This window comes from Anoplophora glabripennis, unplaced genomic scaffold, assembly GCF_000390285.2.
Source record: "Anoplophora glabripennis isolate ALB-LARVAE unplaced genomic scaffold, Agla_2.0 scaffold104, whole genome shotgun sequence".
Lineage (NCBI taxonomy): Eukaryota > Metazoa > Arthropoda > Insecta > Coleoptera > Cerambycidae > Anoplophora > Anoplophora glabripennis.
Genome location: NW_019416210.1, coordinates 877,609 through 891,176, shown reverse-complemented (window position 1 = coordinate 891,176; position 13,568 = coordinate 877,609). Strand labels below are relative to the sequence as shown.

The 13,568-nt window shown below is 31.8% G+C and overlaps 2 protein-coding genes across 3 annotated transcripts; both read right to left on the bottom strand.

Annotated features, from left to right (window-relative positions):
• Positions 1 to 865: 865 nt before the first annotated feature.
• On the bottom strand, positions 866 to 5,048 carry LOC108904800. The gene is made up of 2 exons (XM_018707476.1): positions 4,236 to 5,048; positions 866 to 1,303 (listed from the first exon to the last, which is right to left on the bottom strand). The coding sequence occupies exons 1-2, from the start codon at positions 5,007 to 5,009 to the stop codon at positions 866 to 868; spliced, it is 1,212 nt and encodes a 403-aa protein (XP_018562992.1). The 5' UTR covers positions 5,010 to 5,048.
• A 1,572-nt stretch (positions 5,049 to 6,620) lies between these two features.
• LOC108904810 lies at positions 6,621 to 10,852 on the bottom strand. Of its 2 annotated transcripts, none has more exons than XM_018707487.1 (3): positions 10,612 to 10,852; positions 9,758 to 10,550; positions 6,621 to 7,323 (listed from the first exon to the last, which is right to left on the bottom strand). In XM_018707487.1, exons 2-3 carry the CDS (start codon positions 10,529 to 10,531, stop codon positions 6,886 to 6,888), a joined length of 1,212 nt encoding a protein of 403 aa, XP_018563003.1. In that variant the 5' UTR covers positions 10,532 to 10,550; positions 10,612 to 10,852; the 3' UTR covers positions 6,621 to 6,885. The 2 variants fall into 2 exon arrangements, with proteins under 2 accessions (XP_018563003.1, XP_018563004.1); XM_018707488.1 differs by having other exon boundaries at positions 9,758 to 10,531.
• Positions 10,853 to 13,568: the final 2,716 nt, after the last annotated feature.

The following is a 13,568-nucleotide window of genomic DNA, read 5'->3' as shown; positions in this document are numbered from 1 at the left end:
TTGAACTTATTGTCTTGAATGTTTATATGCCTATGTTTTCTGAGGTAGTAATTACAAAAATGATAACTATCAGTTCTAGGGGGCGCTACTTGTAGTGTTATGTCAGAGTAAAAGTATATTAAACTTTTTCCCTCAAAAATCTGAAATTCTAATAAGAAATTATTAAACTAAGTTAAATTCTAAAAAAAGAGTACCTATATCTGTTAATAATCGAAAACTTTCCGTTTCCGAAATAAAGACGATTTACAATTGTTTTACAAAATTATACGCCTTTAAATAAGAAGACTTAAATAAAGTAGGCCGCTGTCAATGAAATGTCATGTATTGCTTATATCAGTTCTAAGCAACTTATAAAGACTATACAGTTTAGTTCTTCTTCGTTTGTGATTTGTTATTGTGGTAGTCATACAGCAGCGAAGTACTTGGAGTTATATTCAAATAACAGACAACCTAACCACAAGCTTTTCAAGATGTTGTACTTATCATTTTCGTATTTACCACCTCAGAAAACATAGGCATACAAACGTTCAAGACAATCGGTTCAAAGATGCTGAAGATATTCCAAAAAATTGAAAACAATTTTCCAACTTTTAACACCCTGTAGATCGAAAAGAAGCAACATTCAGATAAAGCATATTTGGCGTAATAGTTCTATTTTGACGTCAGTAGTCTGTCATTAATCTCTGTCCCACGTACCTTGTACAATTAACTTTTAAGAAAATAAACTTGTTTTCCTTTTAACTAAAACAGGTATATATAAATAAATGGCCTTAGAACTACAATGTTTTATTTTAATTATAAAATACCGAACAAACGTAGGTATTAAACAGTACATATAGCATATATAGAATATTATTACAACATTTCATGTGTCGCTAAAGCTGCAATAATGGTTGATTACGGCAATAATCCTTTTCCGATATTGATGTCCATCTGTAATCTTAATATCCATCATTTGCTCTATATATTCTGATTCATTCTTGCATTGGCTTAAGTCAGGTACATCTTCGGTTTCACAGAGAAACAAATGCAAATACATAATTACCGTCAACAACCCAAATAAGGAATACTTCTTCCAGTGCCTTAGTAGGGCTGAATAAGGAAACAGACTTTCTGAGTTGCACCCTAACTCTGTTAAAAATGCGGAAAAACTGGCGTAGTAGGTGTCCAGTAGCTCGTCGAAATGTTTTAATTCTTCCCCCGAACAGGTAGTGTAGATGAGGTATGATAAGTCCAAAACTGGAGAATGAAGACGAGAAAGCTGCCAATCCAGGATAGCAAGTTTTGATGGATTCTTAGAGCCCTTAAAAGAAAACTTTCAATATTTAAAAAATATCTAATAGTCCGGTCAATCTAGACATTCAAAGATACATAAATTTACAACAAGCTGAAAGTGAGTAAAGTTGTTCAAAACATAATTAAACATATTAAAATTCCTCATCGTTCCGGTACTTGGAAAAAAATTAACTCGAGGTAAAAGGTCAAAAAATGGGTTTTTCGCGGTTTTCAGCTAAACGGTAAGTTTTATCATAAAATTACTTCGTACAAAAATTGTAGACTATAAAATTATCTATAAAAAATGTATCAATACTTTTTTTCATAAGAGCTACCGTTTCTGAGATATAACGATTCAAAAAGTTGTAATCGTCATAATATGCACACGTTTCCACGCCACCTATGAGGTAGTGTACTTGGCACGTTTTTTTTAACGTGGTTTCCCCAGTAGGCCTATTCCACAGGTCTGTTGTGATTCTGTTTAGTTTGAAACTATTGCATAATAACAGCATTATTAGCAAGGGTTGGAAATGATAAAAGCGATGGAAATTAAAAAAAAAAGTAGTGGAATTTATTCGTCTAATTCATAACCTTCAAATACTTCTTCTTGATCTTCTTCTTCTTCTCCTTCTTCTTCTTCATTCAGGGTGTAAGTAAATTGCGTCAATAGTGATGTATCGCATGTCTCCTCGTTGGTATCAAACGAATCCTCTACTCTTGGTGATTCAACATTAGAACACGACCGGCCTTGACAACTTGTACATGTCAGAGAACAAGACAATCCAACTTTTTTGCAACCACATTTAGCACTGCATCACTTTTTACAGTTACAGTGGCGTACTTATGCATATTATGACGATTACAACTTTTACAACTTTTTGAATCGTTATGTCTCAGAAACGGTGGCTCTTAGGAAAAAAAGTATTGATGCATTTTTTATAGATAATTTTATGGTCTACAATTTTTGTCTGAAGTAATTTTATGATAAAGCTTACCGTTTAGCTGAATCGCGAAAAACCCATTTTGTTGACCTTTGACTTCGAGTAAATTTTTTTCCAAGTACCGGAACGATGAGGAATTTTAATATGTTATTTTTAATTATGTTTTAAACTATTTTACTCACTTTCAGCTTGTTGTAAATTTATGTACCTTCACTCTTATTTTTTGGTCTAATTTGACCGGACTATAAGATATACGGAGTATTTCTTAAATAAGTTCCCATAATAAAGGTAATCCTTTACATAATTTTAGGTAAAAAAAATGGTTTTCGAGATATACTGTGTTAAAGTTTTTGAAAAATATCAAATCTGCGCAAATATCTCGAGTGGCCTGCCCAAATTTTAATAATCTGTTTTTCGAGATATTTAATTACTTATTTGTAATATTTTCCCTTCATCACTACATATCTCATACCAGGATTATCAGACAACTTAGAATGGAAATTTTTTTTCTTAAATTACACAGCTTCACAAAATGTATTTTGAGCTGCTAAATTCGAATCCGATGTCAGAATTAGCCCAGCATATCACTAGAATTTTCTAACATCAAAAAGAAACACAAAATCGACAAAGCGGCTGAAACTAGTAGTTAGATTTTTATTTTCCCATATATCTTGACTCGCTGAACACGAATCCGAAGTCAGATTTGGGCCATAAAGTCACAAATCCTTCCTAACCTTAAAAAACTTAAACGTAAACAAAATTGATAAATTAGCTTCTATTACCCAGGTATAGCTTAACAGCGTCAAGTCTGATCTATGTATTTCAGTGCATTTTGACCCTCTGAATCCGAATCCGATGTCAGAATTCCCAGCAAATCACCAACTTGAAAAAATGTTAATGTTCTCGAATTTTAGAATGATAGGGGCAATGATGTATTTTGGTCATTTGCACAAGAAATCTCAGTTACCTATCACAAGTATTATGCAGGTACTTTATCTACAATCGCGCATTTTTTTAAAATATTTGTTTGATTTAAAAAAAATGACCCTTTAAATATCTTCACACGACTGTATCTTTTGATACATGATGTAATTTGAAATTTGGACAACTAACTCTCTAGTCTTAATAATAATAAAATCATCCAACTTTTACATTACATTTTTTCATTTTACTTAATTTTGGTAAAAAAATAGATTCGAGCATTTCTGAAGGAGAGATATCAGAAATAGAGAAACTAGCATCAAAAGCCGGAAAAGTCTAGGGTAAGATATGAAGAGAAATACAAAACTTTCACGCAATGGTGTGTCCCATAAAAAGCACTAAGCATTAAAGAAAATACTCTAATTAATTATTTGGCTGACAATTTTAAAACCAAAAAATCTTGCTCGCTTTGGTGCTACTGCTTCATGCTGAGAATCATATTGGATGTGAAAAAGAATGTAAATATTGAAAAATATTCTAGACCAGAGGTCCCTAAACTTTTCTATCTCGTAGAACACGTACTAATTTTTTCTGTTTTGGGTGGACCCCCATCTGCCTTTCTGATACTGAATTGTTACAAATTCATCAACTTCAAATGTATTTTTGACACCCGACACAGTACAAGTGTTGCGACCACAAAGCGAATAGCCTACTGTAGAATTTTATGAAATATATTTAATTAATGTGTAAATGACTATGAAATTTATAATAATTCTTAAACAGTTTGATATACGCATAAGAAAATAATAACTTAAATTTCAGTAACAAAAGTATAACAATAATTTTATTGTTTTTTATTATTAAGTAGGTACAACGAAATATGTTGATTGGACTCAAGGGAATATTCTAACAATTGGCATTAATTAAAATTCAAAGCAATTAAGTTATTTGTTTGACCCGTCGACAGAGAATGATTCCATCATCGATCTCCAATTTTCCCATAATTAAAAACTGTTTTATGTATTTAAATAATGTCAGAATAGAATCTGTCTAAAACTTTACTTGATACACATCCAAAATGAATAGTTAGCTTATTACCTCGTATTTATACATAAAGTTGTTGCTCCAACCATCACCATGAAGAATAGCCGACATGGGCTCTTCGGTTTCCAAAATTTCAATCATAGCAACGTAAGCATCTTTCTCCACAATTTTATAACACATCTCGTATAATTTCATTTCACCTACTTCCTTAACGATATCACAGGCTCTTACGAGACACTGTTGCATCGTCTTTTTGAAAGATTTCATACAGAAATGTGTCATAACTTCGTCAAAATTAGTTACCAACTTTTCAAAATCACATCTGCTTTTATTTCTTAAAGCAAAAGAAATGGCATGGAATTTACCATATTCTTGTAATACAAGCTTAAGATGGTTTAAATCCAATGGTTTTTTGCGATCGAATAACTCATATCCATTCTTTTTCAAGTTTTCCATAACTATAATTTCTACGGTTTCATCGGATATTGTTCTATAGCATTTTGGGACAGAGCTAAAAACATTTTTTATGTTATTTTGCATTTGAAATTCCGTGAACGCCGGTATAACGGCCCCATAAATGTATGCCTCTCTACCGTACAGTCTTGGAATAGCTTGGATTAATTTTTTCTTGCTGCTTTTGACAGCCACTTCAATAGTCTTCTCGATGCCATCCTTTGTAGTAACCGAAACTGTGGCAAAGGTAATGTCTGAGACAAATCCGTCAGAATTTTCGCTGGAACCGGTTAAGGCAACTTCGCATTTCAGAAAACGCTGGTCTTCTAGAGCTTTCTTAATATATGTTTTAATTTCTTGGACTGTAGTTGCCATATTTGTTGCTGAAAAGCCCTGCGCACAATATTGATAATTGCAAAACACTGCACCGTTGACACTTAAATAGGACTTACTGGTTGTAATGCCAAGGGTGCAGCGCTTGATTCATAAGTGCCAGAATTATGATTGACAAAGTGGTCAAAATAATTATGCGGTTGTAACTGATAACAATCTATTAAAATCGTTTTAGAACCAATTTAAATTTATTCGCGTGATTAGATAAATGCTTCCCATTAAAGATGAGGGAGGGGTGCGCGATGTCGATATTAATATTGATCCTTCTGTAAACTTCTATAAAAGGCATTAATTTGTTTAGGAATTCTAGTCATATTGTTAATGTTTAATCTGCCTTATGTACTCTTGTGTTTGTTATGCTTCAATACTTTAAAACAAGTTATTTTTGCAATTTGTTTTAAAAAAAATTAGTTTAAAAAAATTGTGACCAGGTTACCGCCGGTAACATTTTGATCCTCATTCAAGGACATCTCACGGAGGTGATCATGCAAAAAAATCGAATCCACTAATTTTTTTATAAATAAATGGTTTTCAGTATGGAGTCGTAGCACCAGTCAAGATTGTTTGGTTTTAAAATGGTCAGCGAAATAACCTAATATTTTCATTAATAGTATACCATTGCGTGAAACTTTTGTATTCCTTTTCATACTCCGTAGACTTTTCCAGCTTCTATCGCTTTTTTCACTATTGTTTACATCTCTTCTTCAAAATCGTTCGAATCCATTTTCTTATTTTCAAAATTAAATACTAGACACAGTAAAAGATATAAACAATATGGCGATTTTAACAACAACGCATTGTTTATGTCACCGCAGCAACAAGTATATAAGATCTAAAAAAAAATTGAACAAGTTAAGATGATTTTAATATTGTTAACGACAGAGACATAGTTCTTATCAAATTCAAAATTACAGACCATATAAAAAGGCTACACTGGCGTTTTTTTAAATTGAAACAAATATTTCTAAAAAAAATACACGGTTAAAGATAACTTATTGCACATACTTGTGGTAACTGGGTTTTTACCACACTTATCAAATAATATACTAATACGGTACAATCAGGACCACTGTCTGTAGCACGTTCCATACTGTTAGGGTTGCATACCTACTATTTTTTTTTATTATTTATTTTTATTAATCTGGAACAACAAACTGTCTTTCATTTGATAATTTTTACCTTAGATGATTTATTTTTGCACGAGATTCACCTAGTTCTTTTTTTATAAGGTGTTGATGTTAAAATCGCTAATTTCTTCACTTTGTCAATCTCTTAGTTTGTTGAATTTGAAATGATAAGCTAGTTTTAGGGCAGATAAACTGAAACAGACTGTTTTTGTCGCCATCTTTTCTCTTTAAACATAATCAACGCGATAGTTTTCATTTTGTTGAATCTTCTCTGCATTTACAATCACTAGATTCTATTTCCAAATTAGTCGTAGCAAAACGTAAGAAATTATTTCTATCAACTAGCCAATCCCCTGTTTTTACATCATTTGTAAATAGTAAATTAATTTGATTGCCAATTCAGTTTTCCTAACAATGTAATATGTATGACCAAGCCCTGCCTAGAAATCATTACTCAACAATTGTATACTGAAAACTATTTTTTATTAACTGAACATTTGGAATTGATATGGGATCTTATGCATTTTTTTAGACGATAGCCAATCTCATAGATTTCCATATGTAAGTACATACATAATTCTTATTGTGAACTTTACCTAGATAGGCTTACAATTAAATGAAATTAAAAAAAAAAACATATTGCAACAGATAATTACTTATTTACTTAAGCAATGAGTAATAATCTTTGTTTATAAGCAATTTGTTTTAGTACGGTGGAATTAATTTCAGGCTCATGAATCTATGTAGCTGCAATAATGACTAATAGCTGCAATGAGCCTTTTCCGATACTCCGACTCTTCTGTAATCTTAATAGCCATTAATTTTTCTGTATAATCTGCTTGATCATCACATTCATCAAAATCGGGCACTTCCTCGTCATCGCATAAAATTAGATGTAAATATGCAACTAACGTTAATACTCCAAACAAAGAGTACTTCTTCCAATGCTTTTGCAAAGTAGAATAAGGGAACAGTTTTTCTGGGTCGCTGCCCAATTCTGTTAAAAACGTGGAAAAACTGGAATAGTAGGTTTCCAGCAGTTCGTCGAAATGTTTTAATTCTTCTTCTGAGCAGGTGGCGTAGATGAGGTAGGATATGTCCAAGGCCGGAGAATGTAGACGTGCTAGCTGCCAATCTAAGATAGCAACCTTTGATGGAACCTTAGAGCCCTGAAAAAAGAGGACATTATATTCCAGTACACATTCTAAAAATGCAAAGTTCAGTTTTAAACTATACACAAACGATAAGATAGAAATGAGGACTACAGTAAAGGATATAACTACTATACGCTTAATCTTATTAAAAATAAGACAGAACACATGCAACATTTGTATACAGAGTGTTTTCTAAGTGGGGGGCTGCTTCTAATACAGCGTAACATTTTCCAAAAAATTCCAAAATAAATATTTTGGAAACAAACGCAGTTTCAAATGATTTTAATTCAGGTCCTGTTCTTTACTAAGAAAAATGTTGTAAATTCGTGTAAATTTTTCTCAATTAGACACGTTTACGTGACTATTTTTGTAGGTTGCCTAAAGTGATATTATAGCTCGTACTTGTTACAATAATGCAGTAGTATACAGCTTGGCTAAACTGATCTTGTCCTCTAGATGAGCATATCAAGAAAATAACCTGCGGTGAAAGGGACAAAGACAGGAGATCTTAATAATAGTATAATTAAAGTTTTATATTAAATCTTTAAATATATAAAAAAAATGTCACTGCCATTAGTAGCAGCTGTGGGAGCTCGAGGACAAGGTGAATTTGGTCAAGTTGTACATTATTACAGTTTACGGGGAATGTGCTAACAATATAGCGGCGGCAGCGTTTGTTCTTCGAACGTTTCACTGAAAGGTTAGGGATACTTATTGGTAATCGTGAGAATCCAACAACTTGGTCCAAGAAAATCAGGCGAAAGTTAGGGAAATTTTGATTGAAAATCAATACCATCCCTACTAAGTTCAACTTTCAAGTTTTAACTTCAGAAAGCTATCCACGTAAGATCTAGTACAAGAGCATATTCTCAGTAGTATTTCATACGCAATATTGTTTTTTTGGATGGGAATGTGACTTTAAACAAAGATATAGTTTCATTACCTTGAAAAAAATCCACTGTTAAAATAAATATCTCAAGTGAACCTAAGTGTAACGGAACACCATTTATAATGATAAAAGTAATTAAGTCATAAAACTTAACAACAAAACTTTTACACTATTTTTAATTAATAGTTAAATAGACAGATCTTTATTTTTAGCAGGTAAACACACCCAATAGCAGGAAAATATGCTGATACATTAAATAGAATCTGAATTTAGCTATTTAGCAAAATTCGAAAATCAATTTACAAAGATTAACAAGGTACTTGTGAGAAACAATCCGACAAGACGTTAAAAAAATCATAGATGGGAAATATTAACATTAATAAAAGAATAATTACTTATTACTTATAAAATAAAGGACACATCTATATACCAGATAGTGTTGAAAGATTAACATTACTATTACTACAAATTAAACTGGAATTATTAGGTGACCTAATAAAAAAAAATATTAGTTATAGCACATTCATAGTAAAAAGTTCTTTAATGTCTACCGATTAAGCTTTGATGCCTTTATCCATACAAGTACCTAAAAAAATACACACGTTCAATTAGACTGATGCATGTTGTATAGTAAGGCAAAAATGCCTTATTCTGTATTACTATGCAGAAAACACAAAAATAATGTTTGAAAAACAAATATATTGGAGAATTCTCTACCATTGCTTAGAATAGAGCCGAACATTTTATTATCTGAAGAAACCACATTTTCAATATATGCAGAAAATTAAATTTTCTAATCAAATAATACACCGAGATCAGTTATTCGAGTTAAACAATTGCAATCAATATTATTAATATTATATGGAAACTATAAATTTTTGCAATATCAAACGGTCATCAATATTGTGAACATTATAGTAAATTTTTAAATCATCAAATAACTTAGAACATACTAAATTCAGTGGAAAATCATTTATATATAGAAATAGAAATTAATAGAAATAATAAAGGTCCTAAATTCGACCCTTGAGTTGTCCCAGATGTAGGTGTTACAAGAAAGGAACAGTAATCTTCATGTTCTACTATTCTGCTATCAAAAATTTAAGGTTTGAAGATTTAACCACTATATACAGCGGTTCTCATTATGAATGGGATGCATCTTAATAGTAAATTTCTGAGTTCTTAAGCAGATCGGCTTGAAGATTTCAGGATACATGTGTTTTAGGGGCTGAATTTTAATTTTAAAATCATTGCTACAGAACGCTAGGTAACCTGAGTGATAGAGTAAATATGAAACAAACTTTGTCGCATATCTACATTTTGGATTTAAAATAGTTAAAATTTAATAATTTTTGAGTAAATAATGTAGCTACTGGTTGAAAGTCGAAAGACTTTCCTAAAAATCCTATCAAAAAATTAAATAATGCTCTTTGATACCAACAATCTAAGTATGGGAAAGGTATTTAAAATTTTTATTTCCTCTAAGACTTTGGTGTCTTACTGTCTTATAAGTATACAATTTTAATCTAATAACATTCACCCCATAGCACATAATGTTACCTCATATTTATACACGAAGTTGTTATTCCAACCATCACCATGAAGCATAGCTGACTCGGGCTCCACGATTTTCATAATTTCAATCGCGGCAACATCAGCGCCTTTTTGTAGAACTTTATAACATGTCTCGTATAATTTCTTGTCGCCCACTTCTTTCACGATATCGCAAGCCTTTGCCATGTACCCATTTATTGTTTTTCTAAGGGATTCCACAAAGTACTGTATCATAACATCGTCAAAATTGGTAACTAACTTTTCAAAACCACTTCTATCCTTATCTCTGAAAGCAAACGATATAGCATGGAATTTCCCATATTCTCGCAAAATAAGTTTAAGGTGGTTTAAATCCAACGGCCTTTTGCGGTCATACAAATCATATCCGTTCTTTTTCAAGTTCTCCATAACTAAAACTTCCATGGTATCATCAGACATAGTTTTGTAACACTTTGGGACGGAGTCAAATATATCTTTTATGTCATTTTGCATTTGAAATTTTGTGAACGCCGGTAAAATGGTTTCATATATGTACGCCTCCCTGCCGTACAGACTTGGGTTAGCTTGAATTAAATTTTTTCTGCTGCTTTTAACAACCACTTCAATGGTTTTTTCAATGCCTTCCTCTGTTGTAGCCGAAACTGTAGCAAAGTTGATGTGCGAAGCAAATCCGTCAGAATTTTCACTTTCACCGGTCAAAGCGATAGCATATTTCGAGAAGTGTTGGTGGTCCATGGCATCTTTAATGTACGTTTCAATTTCTTGGTCTGTAGTTTCCATCTTAAACACGTATAAAGTACTAAAAAATATAAATACGGGCTTTATAAATAACAACAGTAACTAGCATTTGAGTGACTCACGTGTAAGTCAAGGTTGGATCTGTTTCGTCAACTCGTCATAGTGCGGCAACCTTCATTTTTATGCTTCTATCAGTTTAGAGATTAGCGAGTAAATAGTTCTATAGTGCATGGTTACATTGTGCTTCTACTATTTATTTCCGAGAACTTACTGACACGATAAAGCATGTGGTTGTAGCACAGAATAAAACATAGAGAAGCGAAACTCGACATTTACGCCAATATCAAGCCGCCATCTTTCCGAAAGTACTCGTACGTTTGTTTGTTTACACTGAGATAATTAATTACTAGAGCCGGTACAACCGGTCCATTAGCCAGCAGCGCGAAATGCCTAGCTTTCGGTTTCGTTGTCAAGTTGCCTGTAATCGAACGATTATTGATTTCTTTTACGATTTTAATTGTATAGTTATAATTAAGTTGAACTACGTAGTAATGAATTCTAAAAGTGAAAATGCTTATTTAAGTTACTCCGTTTTTAAGCTAATTCGAAAGAAAAAAAAAGGAAATAACTCTTTGTGCCCTGAGCCTAAATGGAATAATAATATGTATTAATAGTTTTTAAATATTTAATTTACTGTGTGTTGTATTGAAATTGCCACTAATTATTATATTTTTATCAGTGAGAAATATTTATATTTAAACAAAGCTGAGATTACACAAGAAACCCTATAACTGATCCTTTTGGCCCAAGATATTAGTCGTTTAAAGATTCTTTTTCTGTTCTGAGTCGCAGAAATACTTATTTAAATAAACAATTAACAAAGAATACCACAAATAAATAACAGCCACATAAAAAAAAAATAAAAGTTGTCTGTACTTTTCATGCGACATATGTTATCTGTAGTATTTTTGCCTCCTGATCACGAATCCGGTGTCAAAATTGAGCTATCACATCACAGGAATTTCCTAACCTCAAAAAACAGGTAAAAAATAGCAAAAATTCATGAAAAAGTGCTAGGGAACATACAAACAATTTTCTTTTCTATATTTAAATGTTCATTGATATAGTTAAGACCCAGTCCAACGTGAATCCGCGTTTAGAATTAATGGTTCTTTTTCTAACCTCTAAAAACGGGTCAATTAAGGTCAGATATCACGAATTTTCAAACAATAACAGATTCACGCCAAATTTGGTATATGGGGGTTTTCTGGGTCGCTGATCACGGATCCGAGGTTAATTTTGCAAAATTCAAGAATTGCGAAATTCATTTTGTAATATTTTACTTTATAACCTGAGTACCCAATCTAATTAACCTACTTTTTTCGGCTATATCTTGTTTTTTTCTTCTGTAAAGGATCTATTCAGGGTTCAGGGTTGAATTTTGTAAATTTGATCTCGGATTCGTGATCAGTGACCTCGAAAACCCCCGTATACCAAATTTGGCGCGAATGTGTTATTTTATGAAAATTTGGTCGGCCGCCATCTTAAATTTTGCAAAATTGACATCGAATTCGTAATCAGCGACCCCGAAAACCCCCGTAGGTAAACCAAATTTGGCGCGAATTTGTTATTTTTTGAAAATTCGTGATATTTGACCTTAATTGACCCGTTTTTTTGAGGTTAGAAAAAGAACCATCAATTCTGACCGCTAATTCATGTTCTGCATTTTTATATTTTTCCTAGCACTTTTTCCTGTATTTTTGATGTTTTTGACCTGTTTTTTGAGGTTAGGAAATTCCTGTGATGTGATAGCACAATTCTGACACCGGATTCGTGATCAGGAGGCAAAAATAATACGGATAACATATGTCGCATGAAAAGTACAGACTACTTTTTTTGTGTGTAATCAACTGACTTATTACGTAATAAATACTGTAATTTCTTTTATCCTCCTATGTCATTTATTAAATTAACCTCATTTTCTCTTTCAGAGCTTTTCTTCTACATTTAAAAAATCATGCTAAAATGAATTAAATTGTACCAGGAAATTTTTTTTATTAAATTGAAATGAATGAATTTTTACGATCTGTTTTTATGTTTGGGAAATGCATTGCAATTTTTTCACTGTCGTCCTATCGTTTCAAGTTTCGTGCTTTGAATACTGGATCGAAGTCACAAAATTTGGTTCCACTAGAACACAGCATTTCGACGAGAATTGCGTTTCTATACTTAATTATTATTCTGTGGTCTTAGCTAAGCGTTACAGTACAGAAAATACTTGCTCAAGGATAACAACGTATGTTTTCAGAAAAATTTGCTAATTAAAAATATGGTGGTTATTTTCTTCTTTTTTAGGTATTTACGAGAATAATATTCATGACTGATATTCAAGTTTATATTCAACGTGGAACAAAAATAGTAATAGCATAATTTTCTAAAAACAAAACATTTGTTTTTATTTATATTATTTCGTTTCTTACCAATACACACATATATGACAATAGGCTTTTCTTCAGACAGTGTTTGGTACTAATTTCATTTGCATTAATTGCAAAAATGTGTCAAAAACTAATCAATAATAAATACTTATCCTAAAACCTTTATAATCTTTTTACGACGTTATGATAATGAAAAACCCAACTCAACATTTTCCGCATTTTGATATCTTAAAAACTAGAAAGCAAATTGCTATAAAAGTTGGTATCATCATATTGGTTTATTATTCTAATCTGAAGAGGCGGTGATTCTAAATTATAAAATCAAATACATATTTGCTATTTGTAGCTGATTATAGCTATAATCTAAGAAAATATATTCTAATGCACTAGAAACAAAGCTAATATGTACCTAATTATTTTTTTATGTAAACTTTTTAAGTGTTTAAGCATAGACCTTATAAACTATGGACTGGCCCTAGAAAGAGAGGTTAATTGTGCTGATGTGTGCAAGGCAGATGAAGCTAGTGCAGGCAAATACCGGTAAAACAAATAATAGTATAACCGTAAACAAACTTTAGAGTAAATGTCATGTAAAAGATTTCTTAAATTTTTGTATGTGAAATATTTGTGAAAACTTAATA